This window comes from Accipiter gentilis, chromosome 25 (assembly GCF_929443795.1).
Source record: "Accipiter gentilis chromosome 25, bAccGen1.1, whole genome shotgun sequence".
Lineage (NCBI taxonomy): Eukaryota > Metazoa > Chordata > Aves > Accipitriformes > Accipitridae > Astur > Astur gentilis.
In genome coordinates, this window is record NC_064904.1 from 9,134,891 (window position 1) to 9,151,882 (window position 16,992).

The following is a 16,992-nucleotide window of genomic DNA, read 5'->3' on the forward strand; positions in this document are numbered from 1 at the left end:
GTGCTCCAAACAAGCAGGATCAGGCTCCCTGTGGCATACAAAATTAGCACCACCTTGTCCCATTACAAAGATACTGGCAAGGTTAAGTGACCAGCCATTACCAAGAACTACAGCAAACTATTTGCAAGGGTATGGGACGCAGGATACAGTCTCATGAGAAGTTAAGGGGTTTCAAAATCGTGTACAGTGGGAAAGAGAATGAGGCACTTATTTAACATACTGGAATATTGGCCGAGTCTGAAATCTTCCACTCTATTTTCCTGATGTCAAATAACCCTGCAGTTGCTATATAGGTTAATAAAAGTTTTTTGTTTAAGTCTTGCCCGTGGACCTGGTGGATTTCATACCATTACCCCCAAAGACTGGGAAAGCATTTCTGAGTGACCTGCATCAGTTTTTAAGAAGGAAGTAACTTCTCATTTCACAATTAATAAAACACAGTGCATTTTTAATGGGTATTTAGAAGATAATTCTTACATTATAAAATAATTATGGATCACCATCCATTTCTGGGGCAAAACGTGGGTTTTAGTTTGTTTTCTCTTGTTCTGCTGTGTAACTGCCAAATCATACAAACCTTGGTCTTTACTCAGGCAAAATTTCCACTGACTTTTGCCTAAGGCTGTTTTGCCTCTGCAAGGACTATAGGATTTGGGCTGAGCAAAACAGAGGAACTAACAGTATGTAAATCAGTGAGTGAGACCTCTAATCGAATCAGGATTAAAGGAATAGGAGGAAAAATGTTCTCTATTAGCCCAAGCAGTTTGCTTATGGATTTCCTGGGGAAAGCAAGTCACCCAAATATCTCAAAGAAGTAAGACTGAGATAAACAGATGTTATAATCCAGATCTGGATTCTCCTCCTAGCCGAAAACAAAAGGTGTTTTGTCCCACTCTTCAGCAAATTGCAAAAAAAACCCACATAGGAAAGGGACAAGAGGTAGAAGGTGAAATGTATTACCTGGCAACAAAAATGGTTGAGCCTTGAAAAAGGCAGTTTAGAAAAAGAATCGCCCCCATTTTTGCCTTCCAGAATAAATACTTGATCGGTGTATCTACCAGCTGTATTACATCAAAGCTCACTAACAGCAGAGAGGAGAGCAGCAGCAGCACCAGCAGGAAAAAGACGGGGACCCCAGAGAAGTGCCCAAGCAGGGACCATCCTGCTGGAGCAAACGATGGGCACAGAAAGGCTTCGGTTTCCTAACTCACACCAAGCTTACCAGATACACAGCACAGTACTCATTCTGAAAACCATTAATTAACTTTTCCCCCTTAATCTAAGTTTAAAAGGAGTTTGAAGACAATACTACGTAATTAATTCACCAATTTATATCATGAAAAGATGCCTCCTTGCCTTAGTGAAAACGTAACCATAACCTTTCGCTGAACAGGGACTGCTGGGAAGGGAGCGGGTGCCTGCAAACAGTGTGTCACGATGCAAAAGGTAATTATTTAGTGCTGCGGTTCCCTTTAATGATCTAACATTGAGCAATATTGTTTATATTGAAGGGGAGCTTGCACCTTTAATTACCAATTACATATACATCATTTTAGAGCCAAAAGAAAAGGACAGTGAAAAGGGTCCTTTAGAAATGTGCGCACTATTTCTAGGAAGAATTCCTATTAAGGGGGAGCAGTGCGTCAAAATATTAAAAAAACCCACAAACCATACAGAGGGGCACACACAGGCACGCAGATACACACGCGGGAGATGGGACAAAGAGCTGGAAAAGACAATACGAAAACAGGAACTGAACCAAGGGTCGTAAGGAAAAAAGGTGGCAGAGGGGGAAAATGCTTGTTACTAGCTTCACCTAACATTCCTGTAAAGCCTTCAGATTAAAGTCTGTCTCTTAAATTACAAACACTGAATTTTTGCATTTATATACATATAACAAATAAAAAGAAAAGCACAGATCTCAACTTGATTATCTTTTTGATGTGAGAATTATTTTTTTTTTGCCTGTGATTTACATTGTGCTCTTCAGAAAATGTAGCAAAACTGCTGCATTTGATAAGGGTCCTGACCAGGCATCTGTGGAAACATGAAGGAGGTTTGAACAGCTAAACTGTTGCAAATTCTTTCTTTTCAGTTCTACACTTCATTTGAATATTAGTTAAATCCACATATGCCTATTTGCTTACACTCGCTCACTCTCTCTTTCCAAGGACTCTGCAATGGCATTTTTTTTAAAATAACATCTGGTATTCCTTCATATTTTGGCAGTCATCACATTACCAAAAATCAGCTTTTCGTTTTCTTGGTACACCGAGCCCTCGTGATCAGTAGTAATTGGGTTTCAAACTATCAAAAGATTTTTTTACTCAACTCTATTTCTGATTTAAGCTTAATAAATCACCAAGCATGATGAGACAATCCGTACACCCAATAATGCAGAAGCTATATTACATCCCCTTATTCGGGACATGGAAAACAGATACAAAAGAATGAAAAACAAAATACTGAATAGATCTGCAGATACATTTTATCCATGGCAATTTGGATTATTTTTTTTTTTTTTAACTCGGAATGAAAAAAAAAAAAAAAAAAAGGCTTCCTATTGACAACTCAATTAAGCCATTAAAAACCTACATTCAAGTAACATTACAGCAGAGATTTAAAACCCACAAAGGAAAAGAGAAAAAAGCCTGCAAGTCCAGCCCATAACGCATCGGGTCATGCCTGGTTAATACAACAGCCAAGATCTTAGGCTATTTAAGGAGTCCTTTAATACCAATGGGGCAATTTGGGCCAGTCTCAATCTAAAGTTCTGACTCCGCTTGTGTCTGTGGGTTTCAAATGAGTCGCTTCACATTATTTGAATTTAACTTTGTGGTTTTATTGCTGTTTGTTGGTAGCTGGGTTTGGGGGGAGGAGGGTGTTTCCTCACGAGTATTTATTCAAAATTAATTTATTTTTTTTTTAAGAAGGAGAAATCAAGGCACACAAAAAAGGAGAATGAAAAACATCTCATCTCCCTTACGTGGGAAAAGGAAAAAAAAAAATGCAAACGAGCTATTTCCATCCAGGACTCATGCCCTGGTTCTTCCAGGTGTGTTAAGGTGTGCCTGGCATTTTTCTTGCACCCAGCGATTCCTCCGAAGAGGACTGCCTTGGCGTTGCCTGCCTAAGGAGCACAGCGAGTTGGGACGGGCAATCTATGGGGACGTGAGTGACACTTGTTATCCAATGGCTTCATGAAATTAATGCAACCGGAGAATCTAAACCATTTGCTCTCCTCTGAAAAGCATTACACTTGCTGGCTGGACTCTAAGCAGCCATCTCCAAGCTCTCTGGCTGCCTCCCATGGCAAAATACAGTGGACAAACCCCTCAATTCCATAAAGGCACTGTCACAAAACCACCAGCGCTCCTGCTTCAGCATGGTGACATCATTAGAGCATATGCGCCCCATGCAAACAATACTCTCATGCCCAGTATTAAAGCGAATGCACATGCTAACTACTTTCTGCCTGTCAGATGTCTCAAATTCATACCCATTAACAGTGAAAAAGACTCTGTTACTAAAAATCATTTCCAAGGCCTCAAAGGACGGAACCGTGGATGCTTGTTCACAGTGTTTGGGTGAGGCTGGGTCGAGGCAGCAGTCTTTTTTTTTTTTTTTTTTTTGCCTTTTTATTGTACTGCAGAACCAAGGTAAGAAGGGATCTTAAAGTTGCCAACTTATTCTCTTCTTATTCTTCCCGATCTGCAGTATCAGGAGGAGGCAGAGAAAGGGGGAAGAGGGAACGTTTTGGTGCCGGGCCAAAGCATTGCGTGTGAAACCTCCCCTCCGTGGTTGGTTTCTGCACAGATCGATAACGGGACGGTTAAGGCGAGCGCTGCCAGCGCCTTCGCCGCAGAGGTGCTGCTGGGTGCCCTGCCTGCCCCGGCACCCCGCTGCAGACACCGCCCGCCCTCGTGCCCACCTGGGGGGGCGAAGCTGGGGGCTGTCCCAGGGCCACCCATCTCTGGGACCAGCTGGGGCTGCCCAGGGTCCGCCACGGGGGCACAGCTCCCGGCGCCCAGGCAGGGGAAGCTGCCCGCCGGCGTGCCGCGGTGCGCCGAGCACGCCGTTCCCCGCACGCAGCCGCTGCTGTCTCGAAGGCACATCCAGAAAGAGCTCAGCCCAGTCGGGGAGCGAGCACAAAGAAGTGACTCGCTCTTCAGGGTGTTGGCCCAAAGCAGGCCTGAAAATGATGTCCCCTCAATCAACACCCACATGTCACATTTACTGTAACATCAACGTGCTTAACGGAAATGGCGCGGGTCACATGCTCTCTAGCTGGGTTATCGCCGAGATCGGTGTCAGGATCCTCGCTGCACAAAGACTAACGCTGCGCAAAGCGGGCGACGCGGCTCCTCGCCGTCGAAGTTTATCAATAACCTGTTTTCAGAGCCTCCCCGCAGCTGCAAGGTGCAGAGTCGAGCTTCTGCCTACGTATTGCATCAGCATCACGCTCAGCGGTACTAGGCACCGCTTATCTGCCATCAATTTTTAATTTTTCTGAGGGCTGACAAACAATCGTTCAGAGTACGTTACATTTTTTCTAAACAGAAGTCTGAGGCCGACTCGGCCAAAAGAGGCGACTCGATGGGGAAGCCCCAGAAACACGGGGGCCCCGCAGCTCTGCCGCACTTTCCGAGCGACGACTCCCACACACAAAGGCGGCCGGAGCGGCGGCGAACCTCTGCCGCGCCGCCCAAGCCTGCCCCCGGGGCCGCCGCCGAGCCGCCGCCGTCCGGTCCGGTCCGGTTTGGTCCGGTCCGGTCCGGTCCGCCGCTGCGCGCCAGCCCGCCCTCTCCGCGTGCCGGACGGCAGCACGGCCCGGGCCGGGCCGCCACAGCGGGTGGCGGTGGTCGTGGCGGGCTGGCCACCGGCACCTGCCCGCAGCCGGCGGGATGGAGCCCGCCGAGCCCCGTCCGTCCCCGTCCCGTCCCCCCCCCCCCTCCCCAGCCACGTCTGGGTACCGACAGCGAGGGGACCGGGACCCAGCGGTGCAGGGATGGGGCGGCGGGGGGGGGGGGACGGTGACAGCCGGTTTCACTCCAACGCCTGAGCAAGCCCCCCGCCCAGCCGCCAGCCAGAGGACTCCCCTGCACCGCTGGCATGTCAGACAGCTTTTGCAGAAGTATCCCGAATCTGTGGGAAGAGCAGTTTAACCCTCCGTACACACCTGAGACGGAGCGAGCCCAAGCACCGCCACAAAGAGCCGGGCAACGCAGCGGGGTTTGGGGAAAAGACGAAGGAAAACGACACAATAACCACGCCGGACCCAAAACGGAACAAAAGCCAAGAATAGCCAAGGAGCCGCGCGAATCTCCAACACTTGTCAGATGTTATTTCATCAGAAACTATGCCCAGTGTTAAGGAAGGGAGTGGCGTGTCTCCGCTTAAGTAAACTATACGTTCATAAAAAAATATTTACTGCTTTTGAGAGCGGAAAATGCATAGGCTCTTCTATAGACTGCAGAAGCTGTAAATCTCTGCAGATAAAATGGGATGTGATGATGTGATATAAAAGCATTCTTTGTTCCCCAGTGAATACATTTGTTTTATTTAAAACTAAACGACAACCAAGGAGAGAAAGGAGCGCTCGGTGCCACAAAAGGAGAAGGAGCAGTATTTGGGTACAGGCTTTTAACTGGCGTGGAAAAGGATACTGGAAGCACAGAGTCTTACCCCAGGATTTAAAAGGCAGGAGCAAAATTAAGTAATTAGTTTTGAGCATGTATTAAACACACAACAATTTTGTTCTCTTCTTAAATATCATGCTCAAAAGAGACTGTTTCTCAATTGTGTATGGCGCACTGTTGCTCATACACAATTTTCTTAAGCTTTTTTTTTTTTTTTTTTTTACTTTCATTGAAGCATATTCATTATAACATTCAGCGAATTTATGGCTTCTTCCAGTGGCTTAGTAAAAGGGGTCATAAAAAAGTTAAGTAAACCAGTGTGTTTTTTTCCTCTCCCTTAACTTTGGATTCCTTTTTTATACTGTGCTGTCTAGTGCTTAGTCTTTGGAAAGTACCTTGGGCATATCCAGCACACACACAAATTATCAGCTGCTCCAGGAAAAAAAAAAAAAAAGGAATTTCTTGCACTGAGGCAACTACACAAAAGACTTGCATATGTCAAAAATACAGAACTAAGTCCCTGTGAATGCTGCACCATTAATCAAATCCCCGATCTGGTGTCACTTTTGCCAGTAAAATGATGATATTCTTCTAACCCCCTTCTACTGGCGCGTGCCTGCAACGCATGAAGTGTGTCCCTCTGCTTTAATTTGTTTTCGAATAGTCTGCTTTAGGCATTTTTTATATATCCTTTGGAAAAAAGAAAAAAAAAAAAGAAAAAAAAAAGAAGCTACTACTTAAAGCTCCAGCAAGGGTCTACAGTACCGAGCAAGCAACAGCTTTTCGGGAGGGAGGGCAGACAGTGAGCAAATTTAACTGATGTTCAGGAGCTGAACACACAACTGCCTCTGAGGCTGTAACCGTGGGTGCCAAGGAACGGTGTGCAGTCTGCCCAGATACATTTTAAGAAAGAAAATAAACACGAAAGAGGAAGGTGCTGTAGTAAGAGCAGCTGAATGAATCATACATTTATCAATGCACGCAGTTATTGATGCCTTTTCCCTCCCTCGTTAAAAAGATACATATATATAAATCCATCTACAGCCAATGCTGATGCTTCACCAAGCACTTTTATGGTATTGCTAACTTTAAAGCAGGCGGTAACCCCCAGCCCCCGTTTTTTTTTCTGCGTGCTTTCTCTGGAGGCTACCAAGGGGAGACCAAATTCAACCGACAACTGCAACGCAACCCTGGAGAAACCGAACTGCAACCCAAAAGAAGGAAGTGCAAGGAGGCAGAGAGCCATTTTGGGGTAGCAGGTCTCCACGGGGAGGACTTTTCCGCTGGGCTTCGACCTGGGGGAGTGAGACGGGTGGGAGGCAGAGGACGGAGCGGGAGGAAGGGGAGCGTGGGTGTGCGTGCGCTGGGTGGGCAGAGGCAAGGGGAAGGAGGAGAGAGGGATCGTTGTTTCTCTTGGTAAAAGTTAACAGTCGTGGAATGGAAGGAAAGCCACAGTCGGCGAAGTCTGAGGTTTCGGGAGGGGAGAAGGGAAGGTTTTCCCCATGGCTGGGAAACACTAGCATCAGCAGCAGCCTGGGCACTGTGCTCTTCAGCTTAGCGGTCTGTCAAACGAGCTGGCTGCTGTCTATATGCTTCCAAGCAGCTCAATTCAAACATTAAATGAAGTAGAGAAATCATCAGATAAATTGCTGGCCCTCTCTACCCAAGAGTGAAGGGTTTTTGTACAGTTGATGACAGCCCTGGTCTTTTGTCTGACCTAATTTACTTCTCTTTCAGGTTAGAATAAAGCACGCTTTCCTGTCACGGGATAACCTCCATCCACATACTGCACCCTAAAAATGAGAAGACACTTGTGCTATGGTAACAATACCATAACTTGCTGAATTTATCGGGTTGGGTGAAATAAATGTCCACGGATCAAAGCTTCCCGTGTGTATGCCACGAATTATCTGTTTGGGCAAGAAAGCGTCCCGCTAAAGTCCGACGCGCAAGCTGACTGCGGCAGAGAACAGCACAAGCCCGGTGAAGCAGCCTGTGAGCTGCTCAGCAGCAACTTCTACATGACAGATGTGATTTTGTGTTTATTTCTCTAGGAAAAAAAAATGCTTGTTTTCATTTGCAGGACCCGCAGATTTTTTGCTCTAAGGACCCGAGGATCAAAGCACGGTAAACTATCTAATAACAAATCCTCTCGGCAGGGCTACATGTGGCTTTCTGACATGTAATCAACGCCAAATTATGTACGTGTATGTCTGCCTTGTTGCTGTGCCCACCTTCTCCTAGAACTCCAGCTTCCTCGCTCAGTGTTTCTACGTCCACTGGAACAAACAATCGGATCTCCGTGGAATTTCCCCCCACGCCCCCCGAGACGCTTTCTCGTGCAGGTACCATTACCCCGATCGCTATCTGCCGACAAGAAGTTGAGAATTTAAACGCTGTATGTTGACAATAAAAGGCACCGTTAGAAACTAATTTTAATTAGAAACTCCTGTCCGCCCGAGCCAATTAATCAGCGGCGATCCAGCTGAAAACAGATTCGCCTCGCTCGCAGCCCCTCTCGCTAGCGCTCTGCAGCTCTTCGCACGCCGATCAATGCGACAACTTTGCCCTGAAAACATTCTGCGGCCCCGCGAGTGGGCTGCGCGGCGGCCTCGGGTTCCCGGGGCAGAGCATCCCGCGCCGCAGGGCCGGAGCCAGCCCTGCCATCATACAGGCTATGAGCTCCCCCTAGTCGTCAACACCCGCCACTGGCAGCCGGGGGCACAAGGCGGGCGGGCGAGCGACTCAAAAAAGCCAGCAAAGTTTATTTTGGAAAGTATTTTCCACCAACGGACGACCCAGAGCGCAAAGCCGTGCAGGTAGGCAAGGTGGAAGGGGAGCGAGCATCTTGCGAGAGGCTTTTTTGAAGCGAAGAGGCGCGCCGGCAGCAAGCGCAGCCCAGGGAAGAGCCGCTGAAGAGGTGTCGACCGAAGTCGGTAACTGGCATCAGTAATTTGCACTACTTCTACGAGCGCACACTCCACTAAGTCATAATTATTGTCAAATATGCCACAAGACAACCCTTTGTTCTGCAGAGAAACATACGTTTTGCGCAAGACAAGGGCTCCAACCATTCCTATTGAAGGCAGCCAGGTTGTAAAATCTTGAAGACTTTTCTTTCTCGATATTTAAATAAGCCTGACAAAATATGCTCTGCATCTGCCGACCAGCAAAAAAATGCAAAATGGTTTCTCGCCCGCTGTACATCTATTTAAGCCACTGAGCACATCAACCGAAAAGGACGGAACAATCTAGATCCACAATCTAGTTACTCCGCACCAGTTTTTAAAAAATATTTTAAAAGACCAGAAACTATGAAAATGTGCCAGTATATTATATATATTTTTTTTTTACCTTGTAAGTCCGATACAAATATATTCAAATGAGAGGCAACCTGGAAGTCGACAGCACACAACCTTTTTTTTTGTCCTGTCCTATTTAAAGCCAACACATGTAACGTCTTTTAAAAGCACATTAAGCTTTTCGGTGCACAGCTATGCGGGTATTACGAAAAAGTCAGCCATCTCCAAAATAATAATAATTTCCTCTCTAATTCTTCAGTCACAGCTTACCATCCTCTTTGTACTAGAGTTGATTGCCTTGGTGGGGGTTTTTTTCTGCAGGAAGAGTGCATTAATTGCACTAAATCTAAATGCATTTTAAGAGAAGCTCCTTGAAGCCATTTGCAAAACTTTGATATGCAAAAAATCGTAGGGGTTTTTTATTATTATTTTTAATGACTATGTACAAATACAAAGTGATAAAGGAAATTATTACTTTTCCTAGGGAACCTGTTGACCAGGTACTGAAGAGCCTCCTTGGGAAACCTGGTTCTCTACCTAGAATTGTATGATTTTACTGTGCCTTTCCCTCCCAATCTTTGCTGCTGCTCTACAGAAATGTTCTTGCTTTGCCGCCTTCTGCAAAACTGCTACCAGCGAGCTTTTCACATGCTCTCGCCTTTCACATTTCCTTCGGATGCAAAATGCAGGGCTAGTTTGAAAACAGATTTCTCAAGTTAAAAAAAGAAGATCTTAAGCTGGAAAATCAGCAATTTGAATCAAACTAAAATAACATTTCTTTGCACAGAGCAGCTCAACAGCTCAGCCTCCTCTGCTACATAATCGTCTCTTTTACTTTGTCCACCCATTTAAGTGAGCTCAGCTACCAAGTTTGTTCTGTCCACCACCACTGAAGAAAGGTCCAGAGCTGCTCCTTTCTCCCCATGTATTTCCCCTCTTTTTTGTCCTGCACACGCATCCATTACAAGGCTGCCTGGGTGAGCCTGGCAAGGACAAACAGGCCACTCCAGTTTTCAGTCTTAAAGACCACTGTGCTAATGAGACCCTGCAACTCTGGAGCACAACTACATTGCAGCTTCTCTGCTTTTTATGTTTGTTTGTTTGTTTGTTTGTCTTACACTCAGGATCTAAACGTTTCTCTGAACACCAGGAGCATGAAGCCCAATAAACTCCAGCTGAGCAGTGTCAGAAAACCCTTCTCTCTCTTTCCCCCAATCTCTCTCCCAATCTCTTTCCTTCCCTGGCACAGACCTCCAATCCATCCTGAAATGCAACTCTCCTGACAGATGCCAAAAAGGGAGGGGGGGGGGGGGGGGAAGCCCAAGCTAAACATGACATAAATGCAAGATTTCTGAAAACAGTATCAATTCATCCGGCTTGGGGGGCTTGGCTTGGGGTTGGCTTTATTTTGTTGGAAGTGCTTTGGTTTCCCGTTCCCTTGCCCGCTACTTTCCAAACTCCCCCTCACAGAGGACGGTCTCCCTGGCTGCTTTTCCCCCACGAATGACACCTTCCCGAGGAGTGCGGGGATTGCGAAACCCCCTCCTGCAAGCCTGCAGCTGAGGCTCAGCGCCTGTGCGCCGAACTGCCTGCGCCTCCTGCTCCCCCCAGCCCCAACCCCAGCCCCAGCCCCAGCCGCAGCTCCCCCCCCCCCCCGGCTCCCACCCCCTCCTCCCCTGGATACCTTCATTTTTTTCTGCCACTGTTCAGTATGCAGCCTGATTTCTTCGCCAGCTTCCTCAGGATGGAGAGAGAGATAAATACAAGAGGGGAGGGAGGGAAGCTGCGTACCGCTCTGCTCTCCATTCCTCCCCAGCCTCCCCGCTAAACCCATTGTACACGCAGCTCCTCGGCACCTTTTAATGCTCTCCTGCCTCATTATTTACTTTCAAGTAAAGCGATCAGAAAAGGAGATCAAATTGGAAGAACAAACCTACCTGGCTCTCTTCTCCACCCCACCCCCCCCCCCCCCCCCCCAGCAGTAACAGCAGCGAGAAAAGAAATGTTTCACCCCTTTAAACAAATTCAGACGTGCGCAACAAACCAGATTTTCCGCACAACCCCTTTCGACACCCCACATCTCCTCGCAACTGAGACAGAAAAGTGGGAGAAATTGCACAAGGCGATTTAGAGGGGTTAGGTGGTTGATGCTTTTTCTTAAAAAAAAAAAAAAAAAAAAAAGAAAAAAAAAAAAAAAAAGAAGCCACCAACAAAAAAGGGAGACGCATTTTCCAAACCGGATGGTTAAAAACAAAAATGCAATTAACGAGTTGAGGAGGGGGGGAATCCACCTTTTATGGTGATGCAAATCTGACTCCAAATAACAATGAATTAAAAACAAACACCCCAGAAAGAGCTGAATACCAGATGCATCTTCATTTGTGTTCCACCAGCTGATGGGCTGGAGGGGGGGGGGAGGAGGAACGGGTTAAAAAATAAAGGCCCACACCAAAAAAAAAAAAAAAAAAGACACAGCAGAAGAAAATGAAATTTCGGGACCCAAACCGTCCCCCCACAACCCTCCGCTACGAAAAGAAAAAAATCTCACTGGAGGTGGAAAAATTGTATACACATATATAATCTCGATTCCCAAGGAAATCTTACAAACAGAAATTTATCACCGGTAACAAAGAAAGAGAGGAGCTCGCAAGCACCAAATGCTCCTGGCAGATGGCTCCTATTCTTGGCTTTCAGGGGAGGGGAGAGAAGCCGGGGGAATATTTTATTTATTTATTTATTTAAATTCTTTAAAATCTCAACATAAATATTCGGATCCGCCGCGGCTCAGGCTCAGCCCCGGGCTGGCTCCGTGCGCGCCGCCGCCCCCCGCAGCACAGCAACTTGCGGACTCGTTTTTTTTTTGGGGGGGGGGGGGGTGGGGGGTGTCCGGCCGGCCTTCCCGGCGGGGTGCGGGGGCCCCATCCCGGCCTCCGCCCCCCCCAAACCTCGCCACGGCCCGCCGGGCATTTTCTCCCACCCCCCTCAAACGGGTCCGATGCTATAGGAGGGAAATGGGGGGACACCCCCCCCCTCCCCGTGCCCCGGTGGCGGCGGAGCAGCGGGGAGCGCTGGGGGCCCCGCGCCCCGGGAGGCGCCCCCTTCCCAACATGCCCCCCCCACCCCCTCCCGCGGCACAAGCCCCGCGGGGACGAGAGCGGCGGAGCGGCGGAGCGGGGCGCCCGGCGCGGAGACCTGCCCCCGACTCTGCCTGCAGGCGCTCGCCCCTCTCCCGGGGCTTTAGGGGTGGGAACGGGGAGGAGGGGGGATGCTGGAGCTGGAGGCGGGGGGGGGGGGGGGGGCGCCTCCTTCCCTCCCCCCGCTTTATCTTTTCCTTTCCTTTTTTTTTTTTTTTTTGGGGGGGGGGGAGCGGGTATGTGCGTGTTTTCATTTCACAATGGGAGCTTCGGCAAAGTGCAGCCTCCGCTCCTGCCCCGGCACCCGAGCCGCTGCCCGGCCCGCATTCCGTGCCCTCCAGCCCCGTCCCCTGCCTCGGCTCTCCCCGCGCCCCCCGCCACCGACAGACACCCCCGCCCGCCCCCGGCCCCTCTACAGCCCCTGCCCTGCCTCTAGCCCCAGCCGAGCCGATCCTGCCTTCTCCCCCCCCACCCCCCCAATCCCGCTTCGGAGGAGAGTTATCTCCCCCCGCCGGCGATGCACCTGGGGCGGGCAGGGTGCAGCCTGCCCATCTACCTGCCCCGCGTCCCCGCGCGGGGGGGACCCGGCGCCCGCCGCTGCCGGCCCGCGCTCCCCCGGCCGGCCCACCGCCTCCATGCGCTTCCCGTTAAGTTCCCCCCCCCCCCCCACCCCCGGCCGCTCCGCTTCTCCCCCCCGTCGCTGCCCACCTTGATCCGCCCCCCCCCCCCCCCCCCCGCCGCCCCGGCCCGGCTGTCACGCCGAGGCAAGGCGCTCGGCCAACTTTTCCCACCGCTCCGCGCTGTCCCCGGAGCAGGGAACGAGGAGCGGGGCCGGGGGCGAGCGGCGGAACCCCGGCGGGGTGGCCCGGCCCGGTCCGGAGCGGGGCGCCCCGCTCCGCCGCCCCCCGCACACGCACCCGCTCCCCGGGGGAGCCCCGCGCCGCCCCACGCCGCCCCACGCCGCGCTCTCCCCGCCGGCAGCGCCTTCCCCGCTCCACGCCGCCTGCCTGCCCGCCTCACCTCCGCACCGCTGCAAAAACGCACAGCAAACTTCGGGCTTCTCCCCCCCTCCACCCCCAGCCCATCCCCCCTAGCCACACACCCCCCTCCCCTCTTTAATTCCCTTCTCCTCTCCCTCTCTCTGAAGTCATTTACCAGCTTTGGTTGCTCCTGGAGTCTCTCCCCCCCCCCCCCCCCCCAACCGCTTCCCTCCCCTTCCCTAATTTCGCTCCTCGATTTCGGCTCGGTCTGGTTCCAAGTTTAAACTTACGTGTGATAATCTCTCTTTGTGACAAGTGCTGCGGGTTTCCCTGCTTGCGACGGGACATTGCCCTGGCATTTACACTGGCATCGCCTGGAGAGCTGCACTGGTTTGGGGGGATGTGTTGGGGGGGCGATCCTCCTCCTCTTTTTTTTTTTGTCCTCTTTCTTCTTCTTCTTCTCTATCGAGTTCTTCTTTCAAAAAAAAAAAAATTAAAAAGAAAAAAAAAAGCCTCCTTTTTGTTGCTGCTGTGGTGCACTGGATGGGATCCCCTCTCAATTAAAAATCATCATCATCATCATCATCATCAGGAAAAGCTCTTTCTCGCTCTTTTTTTTTCTCTCTCTTTCACACACTCTGTCTTTTCTCCACAGCTTCTGCCACTTGGACTTCCAGATCTCTTCTTGAACTTGGGAGGATATGCACCGCCAGTGACACTTTTCTCTCTCCCTCTTTCCAGAGTGCTTGGCAAATTGGCAAGTGTGCTTTTCCACCAGGAGGGTAAAAAAAAAGGAAAAAAAAAAATCGAAAAAGCAAAAAAACCGCAGGAATATCAAAAAAAGTACTAGAATTGGGATTGCCCCCACACGCAAAAAATTGCCAAAAAAAAAAAAAAAATGTTTTTCAGAGATTGACCCTTGCTGGGTAGATATATAGAGAGAATTTTTTTGAAAAGGGGTAGCCAAAACTGTGTCTCCTCTCTCCCAGTTCAAGTGGCACTCGCTTTGCCCTGGTGCTTTTGGATTGCCAGTGCTCCTGCACCACTTTGCACTCTTCCCCCCTCGCCTGGCACTGGGACTGGAAGGAAGGAAGCCCCCAGTGCAGCTGGGCTGGTGCTGGCTATTACTATTATATATTGCAATGTGAAGATGGCGGAGTCCTGGTTCTCTGGGAGCGCTCTGTCTCTCTATGGCTGGGGCTGCCTCTGTACAATGGGATAAAATTCAAGTTCAAGTGCGGACGTGACGTTTAATCTGCACTAGAGACAAAAAGACCCAGAGAGTAGGAGCACTGGGGGCGACTAGCGGTGGCTTTTTAACATTGTACCCTGCAAGAGAACAAGAAACGCCACTCGCACACACCGCACACACCCGCGCACACACACACGCACGCACACGCGCGCACACACACACACTCGCACACAAACTCGAGCCCGTGCAGGGCTCGGGAGCCGCTCCGGGCTTTGTGCCGCGCCGCCTGCTCGGCTCCGCGGAGCGCCGGCACCGGAGGAAAGCGCGGGGGGTGGGGGGTGGGGGGGTGAGGAGGGACGAAGCCGCATCCTCACGCACGGCCAAACTTCCCCGAGCCCGGCGCCGGCCGTAGCGGGGGGCGGCCGGGGCGGGGGGGCGGCGGGGGCGGGCTGCCCGGGGCCGCGGCGGGCTCGGCGGCCGAGGGAGGCGCGGGCGGGCGGCTGCGGCGCGCTGCCCGCCGGTGCCGCCGCCTTCGCCGTTACTCATTGCGGCGGCGGCCGGTCTCCGCCGTCCGGGCCCGGCGCCGGGTCGCGCTCCCCGCCGTCCGTGCCCGGGAGCGGCAGCTGCCGCGGGGTCTGGGGCTGCTCTTCCCTCCAGGCGCCGCCGCAGCTCCTCGGCGGCGAGCGCGTCCCCCCTGCATTTCTTTCGAACAGTTTTACAACAACACAAATATCTGTGTGGGTTGGGGAGAGGATTTTTTTTTTTTTTCCCTCCCTCCCTCCCTCCCTCCTCTCTCCCTACCCGAAGTGTGATGGTAGCGGGACACGCGCGCACACCCGATCCGCACACGCACACGCGCTCCGACCTTCTTCTCCCACCCCCCTACCCCCCTTCCCTTAAAATCCTGGCAGAGAGGATTTTTCCTTGGAGGAATTAAGTCTCAGCCACGAATCGAGAGACGCCGAGTTCCCAGGGACCGCATCTCGGTGCACTTGTCCTCCTTTTTCACACGCAGGTAAATGCCCACAACTGCGTGCGCTTCTAACTTGGGAGAATCTTGGAAACCAACTTTTTCCCCTCTACCTCCGCTCTCCGAGCCCAACTCCTGCGATTATTTTTCTCTCCCCCCCCCCCCGCCCCCTCCCCCAGACAAGGAAATTGTTCGGTGCAAACAGCTTTTCAGCACCAGGTCTGGACAGGGCGAGGGGAATTGGGGAGAGGGGGAGGGAGGGCTGGGGGCTCGAAGGCAGATGGAGCAGAAACCCAAGAAAGCCAGCCTCCACCCGGAGCACGCTAGGAGAGCCGCTCTGCACTCGTGTCATTTACTTTCCACGTTAAATTAATATCTTCTTTTTGTATTAAATCGCATGAGAGCCTTGGGGGGGGAGGTGGGGGGGGGGGGACGACGACCAGAATTCAGCTCGGTGCCCTTAATCAGCTTTGAGTAGAATTTGGCTAAACAGCATCGCTCTCGCCTCCTCCAGCAAATCTGCGTTTTCCTCCCCACACCCGTCCGCCCGCTCACAGCTCGCATTTCGGCGCTGCCAGCCCCCGGCCCCCCGGAGCCCGGCCCGACGGCACGCCGAGGGCAGCCGCTTCCCCCCCCCCCCCCCCCCCCAAAAATGCTCCCAGGCCGGGCGGTGGGCGCCGGGCCAGCCTTGCGGTGCCCTTCTCTGCCCCGGCTCAGCCCTCCGCCTCTATTAAGGCACGGCAAACACGTAAAAGACATTTAACGGCGCTTAAGCTGTTTAGATTCTTCGCCGCGAGTGTTTCGGTTTGTTTGGCAGGGTCCTGCAAAGAAAAATGTGCGCGGTGATGGCAGGGGCTCCGCGCCGCCGGGCAGGGAAGGGACGGGAGCCGCGCCCCCCGCCCCGGCCCGCGGGGGTGCCCCCGGGGTCGGCCCGGCGGGACAACGTTGTCCGAGCCTGCGGGGGCCGGGGGTCGGGATGCGGCACCCTCGCGGGGTGGGGGGGGGGGGGGCGGAGGGCAGGGTCTCCCCTCCGCTGGCCTCCGCAGCCGCGGGGAAGGGGGCCCCGGCAGGTCAGCGGGGCTGGGGGCTGCCCTCGCCCCTCTCCCCGCTTTGATGCCTCCTCTCCTCCCGGCCGGCGAGGCCGAGAGGCTTTGTGTGCCTGTGCCTGCCGGGCGAAGCGCGGCCCGGCCCCGGGGCCGCTTCGCGGGGCTGCGGCCGCGGTCACGGAAGGGGGTGGTGGTGGGGGTGGGTGTGTGTGTGGGGGGTGTCACTTTCCACCCCCGGGGGTGCAAAGTCCGGCTCGCAGCGGCTGCGGCCGTTTCTCAGCGAGCTGCAGGAAGCTGCACCCCTTCGGAGCGCAGCTTATCGGGAAGTTACTGGGCATCATCTGTTGATTAACCAGTGTCTTCCAGTGGGCACTGAGAGCGGGAGATAAGGGCCGGCAATGATTCACCAGGCGGGCGCCCCGTCTGCCCGGGGCGGCGGGGCCGCCGGAGCCCCCTCTCGCCCGCACGGCCTCGCCGGCTGCCGGCTGGGCTGCGGGGGGTGAGCCCCCGGCCTGCCTCCTCCTCCTCCTCCTCCTCCTCCTCCTCCTCCGAAAATACATCCCAATAGGGGGAAAAAAAAAAAATAAAATTCCAAAGTGATTTCTCAGTCTCCTCTTTCCTCCCCTGTCTGGCACTTGTGATCATTAGCACTGAAAGCTGTTAATGTCTTGTCTCACAGCTCCCCCTTTAGTCTCTCTGCTCTCCCTGTCTCGCGTTCAAAGCCAGATC

The 16,992-nt window shown here is 52.2% G+C and overlaps 1 protein-coding gene across 4 annotated transcripts in view; it reads right to left on the reverse strand.

Annotated features, from left to right (window-relative positions):
- BCL11B (BCL11 transcription factor B) overlaps positions 1-13,479 on the reverse strand; it is a 96,607-nt gene extending 83,128 nt beyond the window's left edge. For all 4 annotated transcript variants that reach the window (XM_049828913.1, XM_049828911.1, XM_049828912.1 and 1 more), the window contains exon 1: positions 13,346-13,479. In XM_049828913.1, the coding sequence (XP_049684870.1) occupies positions 13,346-13,403 (58 nt within the window). In that variant the 5' untranslated portion in view covers positions 13,404-13,479. The remainder of the gene's footprint in view (positions 1-13,345) is intronic.
- Between the last annotated feature and the right edge of the window lie 3,513 nt (positions 13,480-16,992).